The following is a 21959-nucleotide window of genomic DNA, read 5'->3' as shown; positions in this document are numbered from 1 at the left end:
GTTGCAGCAGATACGATTGGCCATCCTGGAGGCGTCCAAGGCCGGCTTCCTGACCAAGACGAATCTCCAATCATTGCTGGGCCGGCTGAACTTTGCCAGGGGATGCCAGTTGCCAGTTATGCCCCAGGGACGTACCTTTGTTTCCCGGCTCTTGCTGCTCCTGCCATCAGCCCCAGAACAAGACAGCGTCATTCGGCTGGACCAACAGGCCATGGCGGACCTGTCCATGTGGAATTCATTCATGTCTTCATGGAATGGGATACGGTTGTTCATTCCCCCCCGGGATTCGTCCTCTCCCACGATTTATTCAGACGCAGCTGCATCAAAGGGCTTTGCAGCTATATTTGGCAACCATTGGCTGGCCGGTGCCTGGCCATCTCAGATCTCAGGGGACAGGGAGGCTCTTCGGTCATCCCCCCTGTTGGAGTTATATCCTTTGGTGGCAGCGGCCCATGTATGGGGCCACGACTGGTCAGACTCAAGGGTGTTGTTTATTACTGATAGTCAGGACTTGGTTGACATCATCCGGGTTGGCAGAGCTAGATCCCCAAAGATCATGGCCCTCATGCGCAAGTTGGTGTGGCTGTCCATGACGCACAACTTTTGCTTTGAATGCTCCCACATTCAGGGTTCCATGAATACGGCTGCAGATGCACTGTCCCGTTTTAACGCCAATGTCTTTTTTCAGGTTATGCCGCAAGCAGACGCAACTGGGGCGGGCATTCCAGCCTACAGCGACCTGGTGTGGGATTAACGTCTTTGATCAGGACAGCCAAAGATCTCTTGCACCAGAGCCTTTCTGAGAACACAGTCAGGAATTATTGCAGAGGCTGGAACCTCTACAAGGTTTTTGCCAAGATTCATCCTCAAGGCAACGTGGATGACGTATCATTCATGATGGCGTTTATCGCGCATTGTCATGCCAACCTCATCCTCGCGCACAACACCATCCGCCTTTACTTGGCAGGAATTCAACATCAGTTCACCTTGAACAACCCTGCCCGGGTATCTTTTTTCACATCACAGGCCATCAAGGCCACGCTCAGGGGTATTGAGAAAGCCGGTGCAAGTAGGCCAGTGGTTCCGTCAACCCCTGTCCGGCGCATTGTTTAGGCAGTTGTCCTTGGCTCTGGATGGTAATCCTTTTGGACCCTTGGTTAGCACCATCATTAAAGCCGCCCTTTACCTGGGGTTTTACGGGTTCCTCCGGCCGGGGGAATTCACCACTGCCAGCCGGAACAGCCGTCATCTTCAGAAGCAGCACTTGACCTGGCATCACGACCATTTCATACTAAGCATCCTGGCCACCAAGACCGCCCAGACAGGACCTCCTACTCTGGTGAGGTTTTACCCCTCGCACAACGACTGGTGCCCGGTCAAGGCGCTGCAGCAATTGTCTTCAGGGCTGCAGGCGGCGGCGCCAGATAGTCCTTTACTTCCCTTTAAGGGGGGTCCATTGTCCACCTCTCAGTTCATGTCCCATGTCCGCTCCTTGGTTGCAGGGTTGGGTCAGGACCCCAAGGCCATCTCGGGCCACTCCTTTCGCATTGGGGCGGCCTCAGCCGCTTCTAGGCTCAAAGTTCCACCGCATGTCATCAGGAGTATGGGGCAGTGGAGGTTGTCTTGTTTCTCCAGATATGTACCAAATCCCCAATCTGAGATTCGTGAGGCGTTCTGTTCTCTAGCCCTGTAATGCTACAATAAAGTGTTTGACAGTATGTTATGTCTCCTTTTTTGGCCCCTTTTAGGCCTACCCTCGCTCCGGGCTCCTGGCATTAACCAGCCCTCGATAAGCCCTGAGTGGTACGTTCAAGGGCCGTCGCCCTGACCACAAGTGGTTAAGGCTGCCGGGCAGCCTGTATTTGTGGGAGGGGCTGAGGCCGCGCCCCCTTTGCCTTTATAAGCCTCGGCGGGAGTAACAGTCGGGACGTGCAGCCAGGTACCCCTCCCTCCCCTTTTCTCTTCAGGTCTATTGGGGTAGGCCCCCTTTTAGGCCTACCCTCGCTCCGGGCTCCCGGCATTAACCAGCCCTCGGTAAGCCCTGAGTGGTACGTTCAAGGGCCGTCGCCCTGACCACAATTATAATTACATACTGTACATGTGTATAAAAACATTTTCTACTGTAAACTGTTGTAGATGCAGGTACGGTGTGTGCCATATGTGTCATGCGACATATAAGTAAACATAAGCTGTGAGTCTGATTAAAAATCTCAGTAGTCAGCAGAGTTATGCCCTATATTCTATTCAGTGAGTAGAGGGTGAGCTGGGTCACTGTTTCTCTACAGCGACACCATACTTAGGTGTAGCCAGATATTTGCGCGCCAACACTGGCTACATATTGCTTACTAAGTCTCTGCTAATGCCCTATTCATTATCACCTGAAGGGACTATCAGCTTCTACTACTGCGCTTAAAACACACAAACACTCACACTGCCTCCCGACATGTTTCGCCGGAAAACCGGCGTCCTCAGGGGATCAAGCAGGTATGCCTGTCGGGGTGGGGACTACCCTTTATTAAGTTGGTAGGTGATGTCAGAATATACAGGTCCAAGGGGCAGGGGCAGTATAAGGCTATCCACAATTCGCTCACCTTCCTACCGTGTGCCGCCTGCTTACTTGACTCATATAGGCATCTCACCGGCTGCATCGCTCGTCACGAAGGTTGGAGCACACGCGCCGACTTAGATATTTTCTTCCTAGCCGAACTGGTCCTGCGCATGTTGTACAACATAATAATTACTATGATTGTAGCTCTAATAATATATAAATAAGATGAAGCGATGCAGAGACATAAGTAGTAGAAGGCTCCATAGCTATACTAAGTGATACCAGCTAGCCACAAGAAGCTAAGTCCCCATACATGCGCAGGACAAGTTCGGCTAGGAGAAAAATTCCTAAGTTGGTGTCAACCTCCGTGACGAGCAATGCAGCCGGTGAGATGCCGATATGAGTCAAGCAAGTGGGTGGCACATGGTGGGAAGGTGAGCGAATTGTGGATAGCCTTACACTGCCCCTGGCTGGTGTTAGGATAGACACTCCTACACTAGATCAAAACCAATAGCCCATTTTTTTTATTGAAACATGATCACATAAAAAATATATATAAAAATATATATGAAGTGTATAATAAGCCATAATTAAAAATACAACAAATATATTAATAATACACATAAAAGCAACATGATTAGTGAAAGATTATTTTATAAATATATTTTTTGTATTTTTAATCATGGCTTATTATACACTTCACATATATTTTTATATATTGTTTTCTTTTGTCTGATCATGTCACTTGGATATATTTGTTCCTTGCATTTTTTGGGGATCACTCGTAATTGGTGTATTTATTGATGTTGGAATCATATTGTATAATTGTGTATTTTTATTTTATGCTTTGGATTATTGATTTGTATTGTACTTGTTTGATGGCCTAATAGATATGCGGCTATAACAATCTTTAGTCCTTTTCTCGTGGTATTACCTTGCCAATTTTTCAATTCTGAGGTTGGGTGCATCCCACATATGCGCTGGGGGATCCGTATCACACGGTGCTCTGTTTGTATCGTCCCCATGGTGACGGACGGGGGCAGGGCCTGGCACCACGGGTCATCCATTTTCTAGATGCGCGTTCTGTGTGCATAGGCACGCCCAGCGCCGGTCACGTGTGGACGCTATGGCACGCTGTGAGAATGATGGCGCCCTAATCATGCTGGAGATACCCCCTCTTTTCTTCACTTTATCCTTGCCTCCTAAAGAAGCCAGTGGGTTGGCGAAACGTGCGTCGAAGTAGTAGCGGTGTCAGGTGCATCGGGCCACATATTCAATTTGGGTAATTCATTCTCTTTCTATCTTTATGTACTTTGCCCTACTTGGCTGTTTTTTATGTGAACCATGTTTCATATGATGCAAGTAATTGGTATACCCTTTTGGGACATACATATATTATTCTGCATATACAGTATTTGATTCAGGTTCAGAGTTGATCAATTAATATTTAGAGGGCATTTATTTTGACCCTTATTATTATCTTGATTTAACTTTAATATTACGAGAAACTATTTTATATATTAGATCCTATCTATGTGATCTCCCATACGAGGTGTGTCCTGGGTTGCACATGTACTGTCTTTGCACTGCAGGGATCTGGTGGGGGACTGTTCCAACTGATCCCCGTACTGTTTTTCACCTTTAATATATATATTTTTTATGTGATTGTTTCAATAAAATATTTTTTATATATTTTATATTATACTCTGTGTATTCTTGTCACGGATGTAGTAGGGGAGAACACCAAAAGACAATCAAGAAGGAAGGGGAAAGACACTAGGCCTCACCGCTAGGGAAGGAAAAGGGTCACCACCTATAAAACCCTGCTCCTGGCCCTAACTCCTATCCGTATGGGCACCTCTCAATGGTAGAGATACCCATATACGGGAACCTAGAAAACCCTGGTGACCCTCAGATGCCCTACAGATAATGACAGGGCAGAGACCACCCGTTACTTCCCTGGTGAAGGAATAAGCGTCTCACTGAGGCCTAGTAAACAACTAGGGGGGGGGGGACAAAACACGACAAGCAGAACACTTAACTTCAGAGAATGAAGGATGAACAGAACTTCAACACAAACCACACTCCTGCTCTTCCAAGGCCAAATGAAGCTATCCCAAGCAAGGAGTGATGGGAAAAGTCAGACTAAATAGGGCGAGGTAAAGGTCACATGATCCACACCTGAACAGGAGGTGTGGACATACCAGCAACACACAGACAAAGTGAAACCAAAAGAGGCTGTCAGATCACTAATGGGTAGATAATCTTTCAGACCTTCTGAGACCTGTCACAGATGTGACAATTCTATTTGGGCTATTGGTTTTGATCTAGTGTAGGAGTGTTTGACTGTCGCTGCTAGGCCCTTATTATAGTTTCTATTACATCGCCAGGGACGTAGCCAAAAGCTCATGGGCCCTGGTGCAAGAGTTCAGCTTGGGCCCCCCTTCCCTCAGTGCTTTGTAGCCAGGGGCAGGGACGCACATAGCCTTCATGCTGCCTGTGGCAAAAATTGAAACAGCACCCCCACCCTCCATGCCAAATTCTTGACCTGACCCCTTCCCTCCAGCCAGAGGTGTAACCTGATCAACATGCACTTTGTATAACACAGTTGCCATCTCATGTGGCACAAGGGTCTTTGGGCCCCTCAGGCTCCTGGGCCCAGTAGAGACTGCTACCTCTGCATCCCCTATAGCTACACCCCTGGACATTGCGCCATACCTGCCTGATCCCCTGAGGATGCCGGTTTGCCGGCGAAACATGTCGGGAGGCAGTGTGTTTATGTGTTTTAAGAGCAGTAGTAGACGCTGATAGTCCCCTCAGGAAATAACGAATAGGACATTAGCAGAGACTTAGCAATATGTAGCCAGTGTTGGCACGCAAATATCTGGCTACATTGATAGCTAAGCATGGTGTCACTGTCGAAAAACAGTGACCCAGCTCACCCTCTACACACTGAATAGAATATAGGGCATAACGCTGCTGATCACTGAAATTTTTAATCAGACTCACAGTTTATGTTTACTTATGCTTCAAATATGATTTAGAAATAAAGGTTATGTTTTAACCACGTGTCAAAGGACGTTCAGATGACTAAGTGTAGTGAATTAGTATTAAAAATGTCATACACGAGCTGAGAGGTCCCACTTACAAATAAGTGTCATGTGAGGCATGGCTAAATACAATATCTAAAGCAAAAATATTTTTGGGGTCACTAAAGAGTTGGAAATGTAGAGCAGTAGGCAGCTGTCATAATAAGTCTCATGTGCAATATACTTCTCATAGACTATGCCACCGACATGCTGGCGTATTTTTGTGCAGTTTTTCCAAAAGTAAAAATTTAAATAGCAATGAAACTTCCCCCCAATTACGATACGCTTACCCTACTATATGAATTTCTTTTCTTGCGTCATTACCTTGCGGATTATTTGTGTTTAGCGCGTACAATATCATGACTTTGAGCCTTCCTTTCCACACTTGTTTACAATGCTTTTAATTAAGTGCTTTCAGCTCCAGTTTCCTTGAACATCTGATTAAGACGATTATACTTCCTCCCCTTCCCCTCCGCAGTCCATTCTCATAACACAGTCCTGTCTGCCCGCTCTGTCCCTGCATTATCTCTTGCAGGTGCTTTGCCTTTATTGTGGGAGACTGCCTGCTGTCCTTCAGCATGTCACTGCCCCATCCCTACAGCCTGAAATCCCTCCGTGTGCAGACCAAAACTTCTAGCTCCATGTGACTGACTGCTGCCATCAAATATGCCTTCACCTCTACTGTGTCATTTCCAGGCACCCAATCTATCAGATGATCAGAGGAAGGGCATAGGTCAATGATCCTATAAAGCAGGATGAAAGAGCGAAGCCCTCACAGATAACAGCATGCTTCTTGATCTCAGATGATAATATAATGTATCTCAATCAGCTCAATGCCTTCTGCACCCAGGCCAGCATGGAGTCCCTGTGACTGTTCCAGCTACATACTCTAATAACCTAATGTACAGTAGATGTGGAAGCGGATTGCTCTACACAAAATCCAGGCAGCCTTCACATATGAATCCAGAGCAGCCCTAGCAAAGCTTTCTTCTATCATCAATATCACACATGCACAGCATCAGCAGGTAGTCGTCTTGTCCTACCTCTGTCCAATGTGAGGGGCTGGACCACTGTCGCCATGTCTGTGGTCGGATGCAGAGTGACGCTCAAAGCCAGAGCAGCAGAACTGGAGGAGAAGGGGGGAGGGAGAGAGAGAGAAGTGGAGAGAGAAAGAGCGAGGGAGAGAGTAGCAGAGCTCCCAGAGACATCAGCTCAAAGGAGCTGCTATTAACTTCTTAATGGCCAATAGTTACGAGAGAAAATGAAAACATCAGATTTTAAAAATCCTCCAATATATGAAAAGACTTGGTCATTAAGGACGGGTTCACATCAGCGTTTTGTATTCCGTTATGGCTTTCTGTTATAACATGGTTATAATTCTAAAAAACGGAATCCATAAGACGGAAGTCAAAACGGAAGCATTCCGTTTTGATCTGTCATAATAGAAGTCTATGGGAATCATAACGGATCCGTCTGGTTCCCTTTATGCAAGATGGAAAACGAAGTCCTGTCGACAGGACTTTTTTGTCCGTTCTGCATAACTGAAACCAGGCGGATCCATTATGATTCCCATAGACTTCTATTATGACGGAACGCAAAACGGAATGCCTTTTAAAGGCTTCCGCTTTGCATTCCGTCATAATAGAAGTCTATGGGCAGCATAACGGATCCATCCTGGTTTCCGTTTTGCAGGACTGGACTCCTGCATAATCCGTCATGCTGCCCATAGACTTGTATTAGGAAGGATAAAAACGGAACGCCTCTTAAAGGCTTTCGTTTTGACTTCTGTCTTATGGATTCCGTTATTTTCTGTTATAACCATGTTATAACGGAAAGCCATAACAGAATACATAACGCTGATGTGAACCCACCCTAACTGGTTAACACTTTACACTGTACTTGGTGGGTTAATGCAGTTGATTGATTTATATTTCAGATAAGTGTATTTTTAAATCTCATAATGTTCCCGTGGTAACCATAATGGGAGAATTTCTCTTTGGCAACATAGTTACCTGGAATTCTCGCTCTCGATTCATTAGAAAATGTAACATGTATCCATTATTTTCACTAACAAGCACCAGGTCAGTGCATTAAATGACTATAGATTTAGGCAAAATATCCAGATTATAGGAAGCCTGCGTTTGTTGCTGCTTGTATAGATGGATTACGGCATTTTGTGCAGCAGTTTCTGTAAAATCCTCAAAAGTCTTGCTGTATGTGACCTGATTGTGTCATAGGCACTTAAAGGCAACATATTAAACAATATCCATGGCTGGTGTGGCTTCTATTTTAATAGGATTCTGCATTGTACCCTAGGTATACATTACTGCATTTGAAACATACAGCCTGCACGATTGCAATTGAAGCTCATTGAAATGCACCCTGCATACAACTGCAGGAATGCAGCATGCATCAGGGAATACTATCACTTTATTATGTACAGATACAATTTCTGCATGTGAAGGTGAGTAGTCTTGGGAGCGAATATTCCAATAGCAAATATTAATTGCGACTATCGGCACTTCGAGAATTCACAAATATTTAGAATATAGTGATATATTCGCATTTTCGAATATTCTAGATTTTTTTTTTCATCTGAACCCATGATCCCTCCCTGCTTCTTGCTTGTGGGCCAATGCGAAGGCTGCAATGTCTTTGTCTGAGCTTAGCAACATCCCAAGCAACCAATAGGAAAGTTGCCTACCCCTTATTATATAAGAACCTCCCCAGCAGCCATTTTCTACAGATTTTTAAAGTTCTGAGAGAGACAGCAGTGTCATTGCTGTGCTCTGGCTTTCCACTCATTATGGGACTGGGATTCGCGATCGAGATACCAGAACAGCACAAGATTAAATTATATATTTAATTGCCTTAAGGGCTCACTGGACATAACACAATATACACAGAAAATATATTCAGTGGTCTGAGTGGTAAATACAGCTGGCGTGGTACAAACAGGGCTAAGCAGAACAAAAAGGTCAGTTTACCAGGTATATGAGTCCTTTGGGTTGTGATGAGTTTTTAGCTGTATTCACATGGGAAGCACTGATGTCAGCCGGTTGCAGGTCCCTCTAAACACACGGCACGATGTGAACTCCCTTCAGAGAAAAGACACGCCCGCTTGCTGGCACAAGCCTTTTAACCTGTAGCCGGTCCCTCCCGGCCTCTGGGAGGGGTCCACTCCCCCTCTGATGGGGCGGGCAGCAAATGAGCCACAAAATCGATTAGGGCTCATGGCTCCAGACCAGAATGTCGCAGGGAGGTGGTTCTGGGACCAATGGGTCTGCCTGGGTTCCAGCTACCAGTAGAGTCCAAGCATGGTTCCGATATATGTATCTCTCTCCTCCCTGGCATCCCACCACCAAACTATGACCTGTTCATCGTGGCCACAGGGACACAAATGTATCCGGTTTATGCCGCTAATTCCTTATGAACCGCCAATTTCATGTTATCTGATAATGTTCATTGAACTGGGGAATGGCCTAGACCCCCTGCAGGGAAGTTTTTCCTGTTCTATTAGCTGGGTTCCTGGCTGGCAGAATGGAGGTGGGAAATTGTAAACAAAGGTGGCCTGCAAGAATTTCTCTGCCATTTGGCTGGGCTTTAAAGCAGGGCCCCCCTGTGGAGTTCACTACCTCTGCTATCTGACAGCAGATGGTTGGTGTGGTTACATGGCTGACATTGAACAATAATCCATATTCCTCACACCTCCCCCTTTTAGAGGGCGCTAGGGGCAGCACATTCCTGTGTTTCCCTGTGCGCCCTTCCGCACCCTCTCTGGTGGCGAATGGCAAAGTGGTACGGCTGGAGCACAAGGGTCCCGTGTACCCAGCTCCCATTTGTTCCTGGCCAATGGAGTCACCCTGACTGAGCAGGACAGCAATCGACTGTGAAGGACAGCTTCTTCCTGGTGCGGTCCGTCAGGGGCCTCGCCAGGCTACTATAGTGGGGCGCGAACCCCCTATAGTACCCGGTGGTGCCCAGGAAGGACCAAGTTCTTGTCCCGGAGGGTGAGCCAGGATGCATTGGTATCCACTCTCCCAGGCTCCAGTTCCAAAGCTTCCCCGCCTGCCCGGGGCCCCTCGCTTATGCCCAACTGGCACTTTCCTGGTGTAAGGGTCAAGCCTGCCTGGCAGATCTGCCTGAGCATCTGCGGCAGATGCTTTCGGGGATCCTCCCATGTAGGACTGAAGACGTCAATGACCTCCAGGTACGTGGCTGCGTACCCTTCGAGTCCCTTAAGCAGCTTGACCATTTGCTTAGAAGTGGCAGGGGCATACTCCAAGCCCAACATCATCTCGGTGGACTCCGTTCTGAACAGATAAGGTACCACGAATTGTCGGTCCCTAGGCCACACCTCCGGTGAGCCCTGCTGGACTGTTCCCTGGCACAACCGTCCTTGGTCCCAGACTGCCCTCTGGAGTCCAAGGGAGGCCGTGCCACCTGCTCCGTGAGAGCTTTCAAGCTGGCGCTAGCCCCTAACGCCACCTGAAACCCCTGGTGGGACGTGGCCAGAATAGACAAGACTGTCACGTCCCCTGTCAGTTCTACTACCTACTACACTCCTCCGGTGAGCCCTGCTGGACCGTGACCCTGGACAGCCATCCTTTGTCCCAGACCACCCGCTTGAGGTCTGAGTCCATGGGAGGCTGTGCCGCCTGCTCCTTGAGAGCGTTCAGGCTGGCGTCAGCCACTAACGCCACCTAATACCCTTGATCGGACGTGGCCAGAATAGACAAGACTTCCACGTCCTCCATCAGGTCCTCGGGACCTGTCTCCTGGCCTCAATCTGACTCGGCAGCCACTTAGTTGGAGGGGGAAAAGCCATCAGATACCTGAGGGGCCCATAGGGCCCCAGCACTCCCACTGCGCATGACAGCAGCTATGGCCGCTGCAACCGCTGGTAGTGTCTGCTTCCCCTCGGCTTCCGCCCAAGTCGCCAGTCCAGAGGGACTAACCTGGCCCTCTAGCATCCCGGTTGTGGAGGAACCCTGCACTGAGGCTTTACCTTGGAGCCCTACTTCTCCTGGGACAGCCCTGACCTCATTTGCATCCTCCTCCTCTGCAGCTGTCTGCCCTCTGCTTGTCCCCTCAGTCACCACACCTGAGGACAACAGTTTCCAGCATGATTGCTGGCCACACCCTGGGGCCTCAGCACAGCTGGCATGAATTACCCCCTCCTCACTGAGAGGAGAGGCATACATTACATCCCCCACCCCCACATCCCCATCAACAGGCATGTTAGGTACATTAACAGTATTCCATAGCATCACATTTTTGGGAATCCGACTTCGGGGTGTCAGCGGCCACGTACTTAGACACAAGCCACCCCAGGTCCGTTCCCAGCAAAACACTGGCAGGGATATTTGAGGATACCCCCACCTCCCTCACTTCTCGACCGGTGCCCCAGTCTAAATAGACATTGGCGACGGGCAGCGCTGGTTCTACTCCTTCAATTCCGGAGTCAGTAAGGGATCTCCCAGGCAATAAATCATGGGGTGCCACCAGTTCAGGCCGTACCAGAGTCTTCTCAGCGCCGGTGTCTCTCATTTCCATGGCCACGGCCTGGCCCACGGTGACTGGTTGAAAATTGTCAAGGGACCTCCCACCACCCCCACCCACACACAACACAGTGGACGGTTTCAGGATCGATGAATGGGATGGGTCCCTTGGGTGCTGGGGACATATGGCCTTGAAGTGTCCTGGCTGCTTACAGAGGTGGCAAAGTCAGTTTTCCCCCACCGACGTGGAAAGTGAGGCCGAGGCTGGTGCCCACTTGGGTCTAGGGACAGGGATAGCGGGTGAAGCGTGCGTCTTACCCCCTCTCCAGCTGACAGGTTTCCGGGCCTCTGAAGTCCTGTTGTTGGTGTACTTGTTGGCCAGGGGTGCTGTTGCAGAGGCACCCTTTGGCTTCCGGTCACGGAGGTACTGCTGGAGGTCCTCCGGGCAATTCCACAAGAACTGCTCTGTGGCAACCAGCTCCATCAGCTATTGAACGGTGTAGAGCTCCAATCCTGTGGTCCATTGGTCGGCCCAGCTCTGGGTAGGACCCCGCTGCAAACTTCTGAGCTTTTTCCGGTACGACTCAGAGGTTAAGTTGTACTGCCAGACCAAAGCCTGCTCATAGCTCAGGATGGTCTCGCTGGGCAGGTACCCGAATATATCAACGGCTTTTCCCCTGAGACGTGGCGTTAGGATTCGGACCCACTGGTCCTCCATCAGCTGGTACTAATGGCAGGCAGTCTCAAATGCCAACAAGAAAGTGTCCAAGTCTTCATCTTTGTCCAGCAGGGGGAAGTCCTCCACCCGCAGTTTTGGAATCCGGATCTCTGGAGACTCACCTCGGGCTGGGAAGGGCTGCTGGAATTGGAGCTGGAGCTTGAACATTTGCAGCTGGTGCTCATGCTTGGCCTGTGCTTGGTCACAACGCTCTTTAGCCTCTGCTTGCTCGCGACATTCTCATTCTGCAGCCTCTGTTCGTTTGCAATGTTTTGCAGCGGCCATGAGGATTCCATAGGTCGTCTGGTCTCCGGCCTGAAGACGCTCCATGGCAGCTTTTAGGAGAGCAGCTGAGCCTGCCTTGCTGGGGCAATGGGCAGGTTGAGCGCAGCCCGCCCCGGGCCTCACCACCGGCAACTGTGCTCCCCCTCGCCTTGAAGAAAGTTGCCTTCCACCTCCTCTTGGCCTATTATCTGGATTGCATCCTCCCCGCCACAAGTTCATAGCCTTGGCCATCTCATTCGCTTTGCTTCTTGTGATGCTGGCCATCATTGCCACGGTTGATCACTGACAAAGATTGCAACCTGATGCACTCCTTATTGTATTTGCACTCAGACTGTCTAGTGTTGAGCTGATCTTAAGACTCCAGTGGCAAAAGCTACTGCTGGTAGTCTTTAGTGTCTGCGAGTATGGTTCCCACACTCACACACACTAGTATCTCAATCCCACTTTGCTGCCGCCAATATGTGACGAATACTGTACCCTGACTGACGTCGGATGTCAACTACGTAGAGCCAGCGGGATACGGTAGGGTCACTGGTTACCAAGGCGTGATGTTACGCCATCCCTGAGGAGCAGGTAAGGTCAGATTGGTACAGTGTTCTCAGACACTGGCACAAAGAGGCAAAAAGCTGAGAGAGCCTTTTCACTGCCCCAGTGAAACAGCGCATTCTCAGCCCCGGTATACTGCCAGCAGTTTCTTGTTAGCCCGGTCCACTAACGTGATTATATAGGGTCAAAAACCAACCCGCGGTAGCGTATTACTAGGCCGAAACACGGACATGGGGATTCGTGATCGAGATACCAGAACAGCACAAGATTAAATTATATATTTCATTGAATTATAAGCTCACTGGACATAACACAATATACACTGAAAATATAAACAATGGTCTGAGTGGTAAATACAGATGGCGTGGTACAAACAGGGCTAAGCAGGACAAAAAGTCAGTTTACAAGGTATATGAGCCCTTTGGGTCGTGATGAGTTTTTAGCTGTATTCACATGGGAAGCACTGATGATAGCCGGTTGCAGGTCCCTCTAAACACATGGCACGATGTGACCTTCCTTCAGAGAAAAGACACGCCCGCTTGCTGGCACAAGCCTTTTAACCTGTAGCCGGCCCCTCACCTCCCGGCCTCTGGGAGGGGTCCACTTCCCCTCTGCTGGAGATGGCAGCAAATGAGCCACAAAATCGATTAGGGCTCATGGCTCCAGACCAGAATGTTGCAGGGAGGTGGTTCTGAGACTTATTTTTTAATGATACATGGGAAAAAGTATGCAAATTAGATTATACCAGCCATACCCATCTGTTGACAGCTGTCTTGTAGTTCTTGCTATTCATCAGTGTCTCTACATTGCAAAACATTACCCCCTGAGCTGTATCTAAGGCATTTCATTGAGCCAATCAGTATCCTGTTCTGTACTAATGAGGGGTAAGAACCCGAAAGCAACACAGAGTGTTAGAGAGGCCTTCATGGTTTGGCGGAATGAAAAATACTTGATTGAGCAGACAAGTAGCTGTTGGGGGCATGTTAAAGTCCAATTTCCTTTTTTCTTTCAGGCCAAGAACAGACAAGGGGCATGCGACAAGAAGAGGGACATCAAAGAGCTGGAGTGTCAGTTGCTTTCCCTGCGAGACCTTCACCAATTCAGCTGGGATGTCAAACAGGAGACCAAAAAAGGCCGGAAAAAGGACTTTGAAAAGGAAATTAGGCAAATCATGTAAGAAATGTAACTAGTTCTTTTTCAAGGACCTCAGCCACATCCTCCTTACTGAACTTCGAGAAGAGACTGGAAGCATGCGATTAGGGAGGGAGGCAGTGATGGGGTTGTTGCAGACTTATACACCAGCCTCTATTGCCTAAAGAACATAGACCCTGAAGTCGCTGATAAGTTTCTATCACTAATCATCATAATCCTGCAGATGCAGAGGCTCCCTTTGATGGTGGGCAGTGACTGTCTTCAAAAAAAGCTTTATGTAGCACTGGAACCTCACTTGCCCTGACATGTTAGAACTCTATGTAGAGATGGTGCTGGATGATAGAATATGTATAAGCAGAAGGGAGAGTTGGCCTCCCAACTTTCTCCTAAACTCCTGAACGTGGACTATAAGATCCTCAGCAAGGTACTGACCCACAGGCTGCAGGTTGTCTTCGGAAGGATTATCCACCCAGACTAGACCTACAGTATATCATTCCTGAGACCTGACCGCAGGTGTGCCGACTGATTTGCTCTTATAAGAGACGAGGTACATTTAAGTAAATAGGATTGAGAGCGCAATATTATACCCATGGGGAAAGAATGGTGTCAGAGTTGCTGTCTGACTATTTTCACGTCAGTGTTTGGTCAGTCATTTGCATCAGTGATTGTGAGCTAAAATCAGAAGTGGAGGCTACACAGAGATAATGGAAAGATTTGCATCTGTTCATTGTTTTCACCGGCATCTTGTTTTTACTCACAATTGTTTGATGGAAGTAATTGCCCAAACACTGATGTGTGAACTAGGTCTAACCCTGATCTAAAGGTGGATTTACACTGCCCGACTGTTGAGCAGATTATTGAGAGGTTCCTGCGAACACTCGTTCTCAACAATCTAAGGCCTCTTTCACACGGGCGTCATTTTTTTTGCCCGGATAAGAGCCGGGTGCGTTGCGGGAAAATGCGCGATTTTCCCGCGCGAGTGCAAAACATTGTCATGCGTTGCACTCGCGTGAGAAAAATCGCGCATGTTTGGTACCCAAACCCGAACTTCTTCATAGAAGTTCGGGGTTGGGATTGATGTTCTGAAGATTGTATTATTTTCCTTTATAACATGGTTATAAGGGAAAATAATAGCATTCTGAATACAGAATGCATAGTAAAACAGCACTAGAGGGGTTAAAAAAAAATGAATTTTTTTTTAACTCACCTTAGTCCACTTGATCGCGAAGCCCGGCATCTCCTTGTGTCTCCTCTGCTGATGAACAGGACCTGGGGTGAGCTGCTGCATTAAATAGAGGTTAAGGACCTGTGATGACGTCACTCCGGTCATCACATGGTACGTCACATGATCTTTTACCATGGTGATTCACCATGGTAAAAGACCATGTGATGACTGGAGTGACGTCATCACAGGTCCTTAACCTCTATTTAATGCAGCAGCTCACCCCAGGTCCTGTTCATCAGCAGAGGAGACACAAGGAGATGCCGGGCTTCGCGAGCAAGTGGACTAAGGTGAGTTAAAAAAATTTTTATTTTTTTTTAACCCCTCTAGCGCTATCTTACTATGCATTCTGTATTCAGAATGCTATTATTTTCCCTTATAACATGGTCTCCATCCCGATCGTCTCCTAGCAACCGTGCGTGCAAATCGCACCGCATCCGTACTTGCTTGCGGATGCCATCCGATTTTCACGCACCCCATTCACTTCTATGGGGCCTGCGTCACGTCAAAATCGGACAATATAGAGCATGCTGCGATTTCCACTGAACGCACAAGTGATGCGTTAAAAACAACGCTCATGTGCACAGCCCCATAGAAATGAATGGGTCAGGATTTAGTGCGGGTGCCATACGTTCGCCGCACGGATCGCACCCGCACGGAAAACTTGCCCGTGTGAAAGAGGGCCTAAATGTGTCTCCATTCACCTGATGAGCAAGCGAAATGCTCATTCATCAGGTGGTCTTGTCGCTCATGCAGGAACATCAATTATCATTTCAGGGTAGCAGATCCAGCAGTCTAAACAGTGATCTCAGATCTGGTACCCAAAAACAATGGTTCTGTATGAGGACAAGCGATCGCAATAGCAATCTTTTGTCCACATACTGTGAAGGAGAGCACTTCCTTCCCAACAATCGTTTTTCGGGTCTGCGCATGTAAACACGCCTTTATTACTGAGAACTCATAAACACTCATTTAAACTGATATATGATAAAGTTAATAAGAATTTAGCTTAAAAGTGTTTTTGGGGATTTTAATATTGATGACATATCCTCAGGATAGGTCATTAATATAAGATTGCAGCAGTGTGTGGCTTAAAGAGAAAAAGGCGCTCATAGGGTGAATAAGTTAGGAGATGATCCTCATAGGAGGATGTAATGTGCTAACCTGTTTTTGTTGTGCTATCCTGGGCACAACGCCAGTGAAGGTGAAGGAAAGAGTCGATGGTCGGTGCAGCCGGAATGATCAAAAACCCTTTAGGTGGGAGCCAAACCGCCAGTGGGGCAGATTAGATATTGGGAGTTGGCTTGACTGGAATTGTCCAGCTGATTGGAGATAGTCCAAGATGCAATACACAATCAGAAGAGGATGTCCAATAAAATCCCTTCTTTTTTTTTTGAGACATCCTCTTCTGGTTGTATATTGCGCCTCGGACTATCTCCAATCAGCTCGACAATTTCAGTCAAGCCAACTGCCAATAATTAATATAAGATCGGCAGGGGTCTGACACCCAGCACCCCCACCAATCAGCTGGTTGATGAGAAGGCCCGCTCCGTGCAAACATAGCCCTTCCTTCATTGTTTACCTGCTCACCATCGACAGTGCAGCAGTGAGCAGGTGTAATTACAACCATCTTATTCACTTCAATAGGATGGCTCATTTCTATTCAAGAGTTTAAAAACGAGCCGTCCTATAGAAAACCCCTCTAAGTGAGTGTTTGTGAGCTGGTATGTTGCAGGCAAAAGGGTTACAGATCGAGATATTACACATTTTTTCTCACAGATTTCACCATGAAGGGGAAGGAGCAGCTTGCAATATATGTGAAAACATGCAAACTGCAGAAAACAGTTAACAATCTTTACTTAAGAACCACTGGAAAAAACTTTTTTTTTTAACCAAAATAAGCAAATGACATAAAAAATATTTAAAAGGTGTCCATAGCTTAGAAAATGAAAACACATCAGCAGTGTTACTGCTCATAAAGCAGTAAAGGAAAGCAGGAATATGTCATGTTCTTTTTGTATTGCTCAGTATTTTAGAAATCCTTACAAGTGTAGATCTGCTCATTTCTGCAGAATGGAGAAAAGATTCTGGTGTCACTCGCTGTGATTCATAGAAATCATCCTCCATGTGGATGTTGCTTAAAAGTATCTTATAAAACATCAGAGAATGAGCCCATCAAAATTTCTGCCCAGAGCTGTCCAGAAGAGAAGACAGTAACCAGAGGGGACAACTAACAATGACAGACCAGAATAGAAAAAGGTAAGTAATGCATCAACAGTGTGCAGTATAAAGTCCATAGCTACACATGTACAGTATGTGGCAGACTGTTTATAATGAATTTTTAAATCAGGGGCCCTGGCTGAAACTATGGCTAATATAGCGGGAATAATAGAGCTACGTATTTAGGGGGTGTAGGAAGTAGTCACCAAGGTTCCTGGCCTCGGTGAAGTAAGAGCCTGTATTTTCAGGTGTCAGCGGCAGCTAATGCTAATTGACACGTTGCTACTTTAGTATGGCTGTATAGCTGATCCGGGACGGCTCTTACTGGGAGTAGCCAAAGTAATGGGTGGGTGACTACTCCCCACGTTCCAGGCAGGGTCTTGACTGGCCTATAATAAACCCAGCCAGCAGTGTCAGCTGTGAGTGGATTACTCCTCTTTGACAGTGGAGCTCTGTCAGTCTCTGTGTTGGGACCTGGAAGTTTGGGCCTGGATTAAGGCCTGCTACCTTGTTTGTGGGAAAGCAGGTGGATTTGGCTTTGTCCAAGGACTTCTTCTTTGCCGCACGGTCCCAAGGTGACTGTTTTCCTTTAAGCAGACTTTTTGTTTTGTAATTTACTTAATGTTCGAATAAACACTGAACTGCTTATTTCAAAGACTTTGTTGTTGCCTCTATGCTGCGTCCGCTAACCTGCCTACCAGAGCGAATCCCCACAGGGGTTATTTATCAAATAAAGGTCCTATGCACCGCAATGAGCAACTTCTCCCCGCTCACATCAGGTCTAAAAAAGTGGATGTGATGTGGGAGGGGAAGGGGACCGACCATCAGGACCATCTCTCATTTAGCATTTTCTACGCCTGGTTTAGGCGTAGAAAATGGTCTAAATGTAAGACAGCTAGGAAGCTGTCTTACATTTAGAAGTTGCAGAGGATCTGCCGAAGTTATGTAGAGGCTGGAGCCTCTTCACAACTCTGGCGGATCCACCGCCAGGTATAGGGGTTGTTAAGCCCGGCGTCTAAAATGCCAGTCTTAATAAATGTACCCCTTAGTGTGTCAAATGATAAATCGTACTGTGCTGTGCCAACTATGGCTCTCATTTAGAATCCATCATAATTGTATTGTGTTATGTCTGTTAATCACTATAATTAGTGTACTTTTCTGCCATCCATTGTTATATTTGGTTTATGAAGTTATCTATGCTATAATTTCTATGTTATTTATCCTTTAACCTCTGCTCTTCTGTGAGCTCACATTCTGTGTCCTTTTTTTTTCCTGTATGTCAGGAAAAATGTTTTTTTTTTTAACCAAAATAAGCAAATTACATAAAACAAATATTTAAAAGGTGTCCATCGCTTTGAAAATGGAAACACATCAGCAGTGTTACTGCTCATAAAGCAGTAAAGGAAAGCAGGAATATGTCATGTTCTTTTTGTATTGCTCAGTATTTTAGAAATCCTTACAAGTGTAGATCTGCTCATTTCTGCAGAATGGAGAAAAGATTCTGGTGTCACTCGCTGTGATTCATAGAAATCATCCTCCATGTGGATGTTACTTAACCGCCTAACGCAGGGATGAGTCCTGCGGACGGCCGGGTTATTCCTCCATGACGTGTCGGCGCGTCATCTTGCGAGATTTCCTGTGAACGCGCACTCACAGGAGCGCGCGTTCACAGGATCGCGAGGTAAATGAGTTGATCTACAGTCTGCCAGCGGCGATCATTCGTCTAACAGCGTCTAATATACCTGCTACCTGGTCCTCTGGTGGTCCTTTTTGCTTGGATCGACCACCAGAGGACACAGGCAGCTCTGTAAGTAGCACCAACCACCACACTACACTACACCCCCCCTGTCACTTATTAACCCCTTATTAAACCCTGATCACCCCATATAGACTCCCTGATCACCCCCCTGTAAGGCTCCATTTAGACGTCCGTATGTGCTTTGCGGATCCACGGATCCGCAAAACACGGACATCGGCAATGTGCTTTTTGCATTTTGCGGATCCGCACATTGCCAGAACTGTATAGAAAATGCTTTTTCTTGTCCGCAATTGCGGACAAGAATAGGACATGTTCTATAGGTTCTACAAAAAACGCAGTGTTCGCCTGATCAGGCCTGATCTTGTGCGCACACTTGCGTTCAGTCCGCCCCACCGCAGTGACAGAAATATTTTTTTTCTGATCACTGCAAAAACACCGTCAAATCGCTGCGGCGCTATAAAGATCACTTTTGAGGGGCATGGCGAGATTTTTTTTTTGGGGCACAAGTTAGCGGGAAATTATTATTACTTTTTTTTTTTTCTTACAAAGTCTTATATACCACAAACTTATGACAAAAATGTAAATCTTACATGAACTCACCATACCCCTCACGGAATCCAAATGCGTAAAAATGCCCTGTGAAATCCTAAAGGTACTCATTGGAATTTGGGCCCCTTTGCGCATCTTGGCTGCAAAAAAGTGTCACACATGTGATATCGCCGTACTCAGGAGAAGTAGGGCAATGTGGTTTGGGGTGTATTTTTACATATACCCATTCTGGGTAAGAGAAATATCTCAGTAAATTGACAACCTTGTATAAAAAAAATGTAAAAAGTTGTCATTTACAGAGATATTTCTCACACACAGTATGGGTATATGTAAAAATACACCCCAAAACACATTGCCATACTTCTTCTGAGTACGGTGATACCACATGTGTGACACTTTTTTGCAGCCTAGGTGCACAAAGGGGCCCAAATTTCAATGAGTACTTTTAGTATTTCACAGGGCATTTTTTATGCATTTGGATTCCAAACTACTTCTCACGCTTAAGGGCCCCTAAAATGCAAGGTAAATGACAACTTTTTACATATACCCATGCTGGGTAAGAGAAATATCTCAGTAAATTGACAACCTTGTATAAAAAAAATGTAAAAAGTTGTCATTTACAGAGATATTTCTCACACACAGTATGGGTATATGTAAAAATACACCCCAAAACACATTGCCATACTTCTTCTGAGTACGGTGATACCACATGTGTGACACTTTTTTGCAGCCTAGGTGCGCAAAGGGGCCCAAATTCCAATGAGTACTTTTAGGATTTCACAGGGCATTTTTTACGCATTTGGATTCCAAACTACTTCTCACGCTTTAGGGCCCCTAAAATGCAAGGGCAGTATAAATACCCCACATGTGACCCCATTTTGGAAAGAAGATACCCCAAGGTAATCCGTGAGAAGTATGGTGAGTTCATGTAAAATTTTATTTTTTTGTCACAAGTTAGTGGAATATGAGACTTTGTAAGTCTCACGCTTTAGGGCCCCTAAAATTCAAGGGCAGTATAAATACCCCACATGTGACCCTATTTTGGAAAGAAGACACCCCAAGGTATTCCGTGAGGGGTATGGTGAGTTCATGTAAAATTTTATTTTTTGTCACAATTTAGTGGAATATGAGACTTTGTAAGAAAAAATATAAAAATAAAAATAATTTTCCACTAATTTGTGACAAAAAATAAAAACTTCCATGAACTCACTATGCCCATCAGCGAATACCTTAGGGTGTCTACTTTCCGAAATTGGGTCATTTGTGGGGTGTTTCTACTGTCTGGGCATTGTAGAACCTCAGGAAACATGACAGGTGCTCAAAAAGTCAAAGTGCGTAAATTGTGGGATTTTACTAGTTATACGACGTAAAGTCATGATTTTAGTAAGACACGGAGGAGAGTATTGCTTTTCTCTTTCTTTACTAAAATATAGCAGCAAAACACAGGAAGAGAAAAAAGTGCCCCTGTACCCTAGGTAACCAGCCACTCCCCCGGACTAGCCGGTATAAGAGCCAGCTCCAACCCACAGTCCTCCTCTTTCTTGTAACTCCTCCTAGCGAACAGGAAGAACCAACAAGAACCAACACTCATCTTGTTAGACACTGGACCGCATCAACCGGAACCCGAACAGTCCTGGAGCATCTTGTCAACAAAGAACCAACCGCCAGACAGCGAAACCGAAGGAACAACTGGAACTGCGAATCCTGGAGGTACTTCTGGAACTGCAACTTCCGGGTGAATCAACCTAAGGCAAAAGACACGAAACACGGTGACTTGACACCATCCCACTAAGGAAGGAATTTCTGAGGCATGCAACCGGTAAAACAAAAGAATAACATCACCGTCCTACTATGGAAGGAAAACACCAGGCATGCAATCGGTAATACAGAAAACTACAGCAATAATCATATACCCCATGCAGAGAAGTACTTACCATACCCAAGACCCAAGAAGGGTGGGAGCAGAAAATATAGGGAGGGCAATACTCGCCTCCGTGTCTTACTAAAATCATGACTTTACGTCGTATAGCTAGTAAAATCCCACAATTTTAGAACAGACACGGAGGCTTCGTATTGCAAGTTCAAAGCTGCATGACCACCGCAGAAAACGCATGAGGAGACGGGCGGAAATAGAAATCCCGGAATGTAGATTCTCGCGACCAATCAGCCGCCCTAAGGATATCCTGCAACCTAGCCCCAGAGGTCAACATAGCAGTGGCCGAAGCGCTGCGCGTGGAATGAGCCGAGAAGGTGGAAGTGTCCACCCCAGCAAGCGAAAGCACCCACTTGACCCAACGAGCCAAAGTGGTGGAAGAAACAGGGGCAAAGGGGGCGCGACAGGCCAGAAAAAGATTCGGACAGGTAGGAGAG

The 21959-nt window shown here is 46.7% G+C and overlaps 1 protein-coding gene across 1 annotated transcript in view; it reads right to left on the bottom strand.

Moving 5' to 3' along the window:
- The window catches only part of LIN7A (lin-7 homolog A, crumbs cell polarity complex component), a 103419-nt gene extending 96701 nt beyond the window's left edge, over positions 1-6718 (bottom strand). The window contains exon 1 of the mRNA XM_044277262.1: positions 6681-6718. Coding sequence (XP_044133197.1) covers positions 6681-6717 — 37 coding nt within the window. The 5' untranslated portion in view covers position 6718. The remainder of the gene's footprint in view (positions 1-6680) is intronic.
- Positions 6719-21959: the final 15241 nt, after the last annotated feature.

The sequence above is a fragment of the Bufo gargarizans genome, chromosome 2 (assembly GCF_014858855.1).
Source record: "Bufo gargarizans isolate SCDJY-AF-19 chromosome 2, ASM1485885v1, whole genome shotgun sequence".
NCBI lineage: Eukaryota > Metazoa > Chordata > Amphibia > Anura > Bufonidae > Bufo > Bufo gargarizans.
The sequence above is the reverse complement of the archived record's forward strand: the minus strand, read 5'-3'. Positions and strand labels throughout refer to the sequence as shown.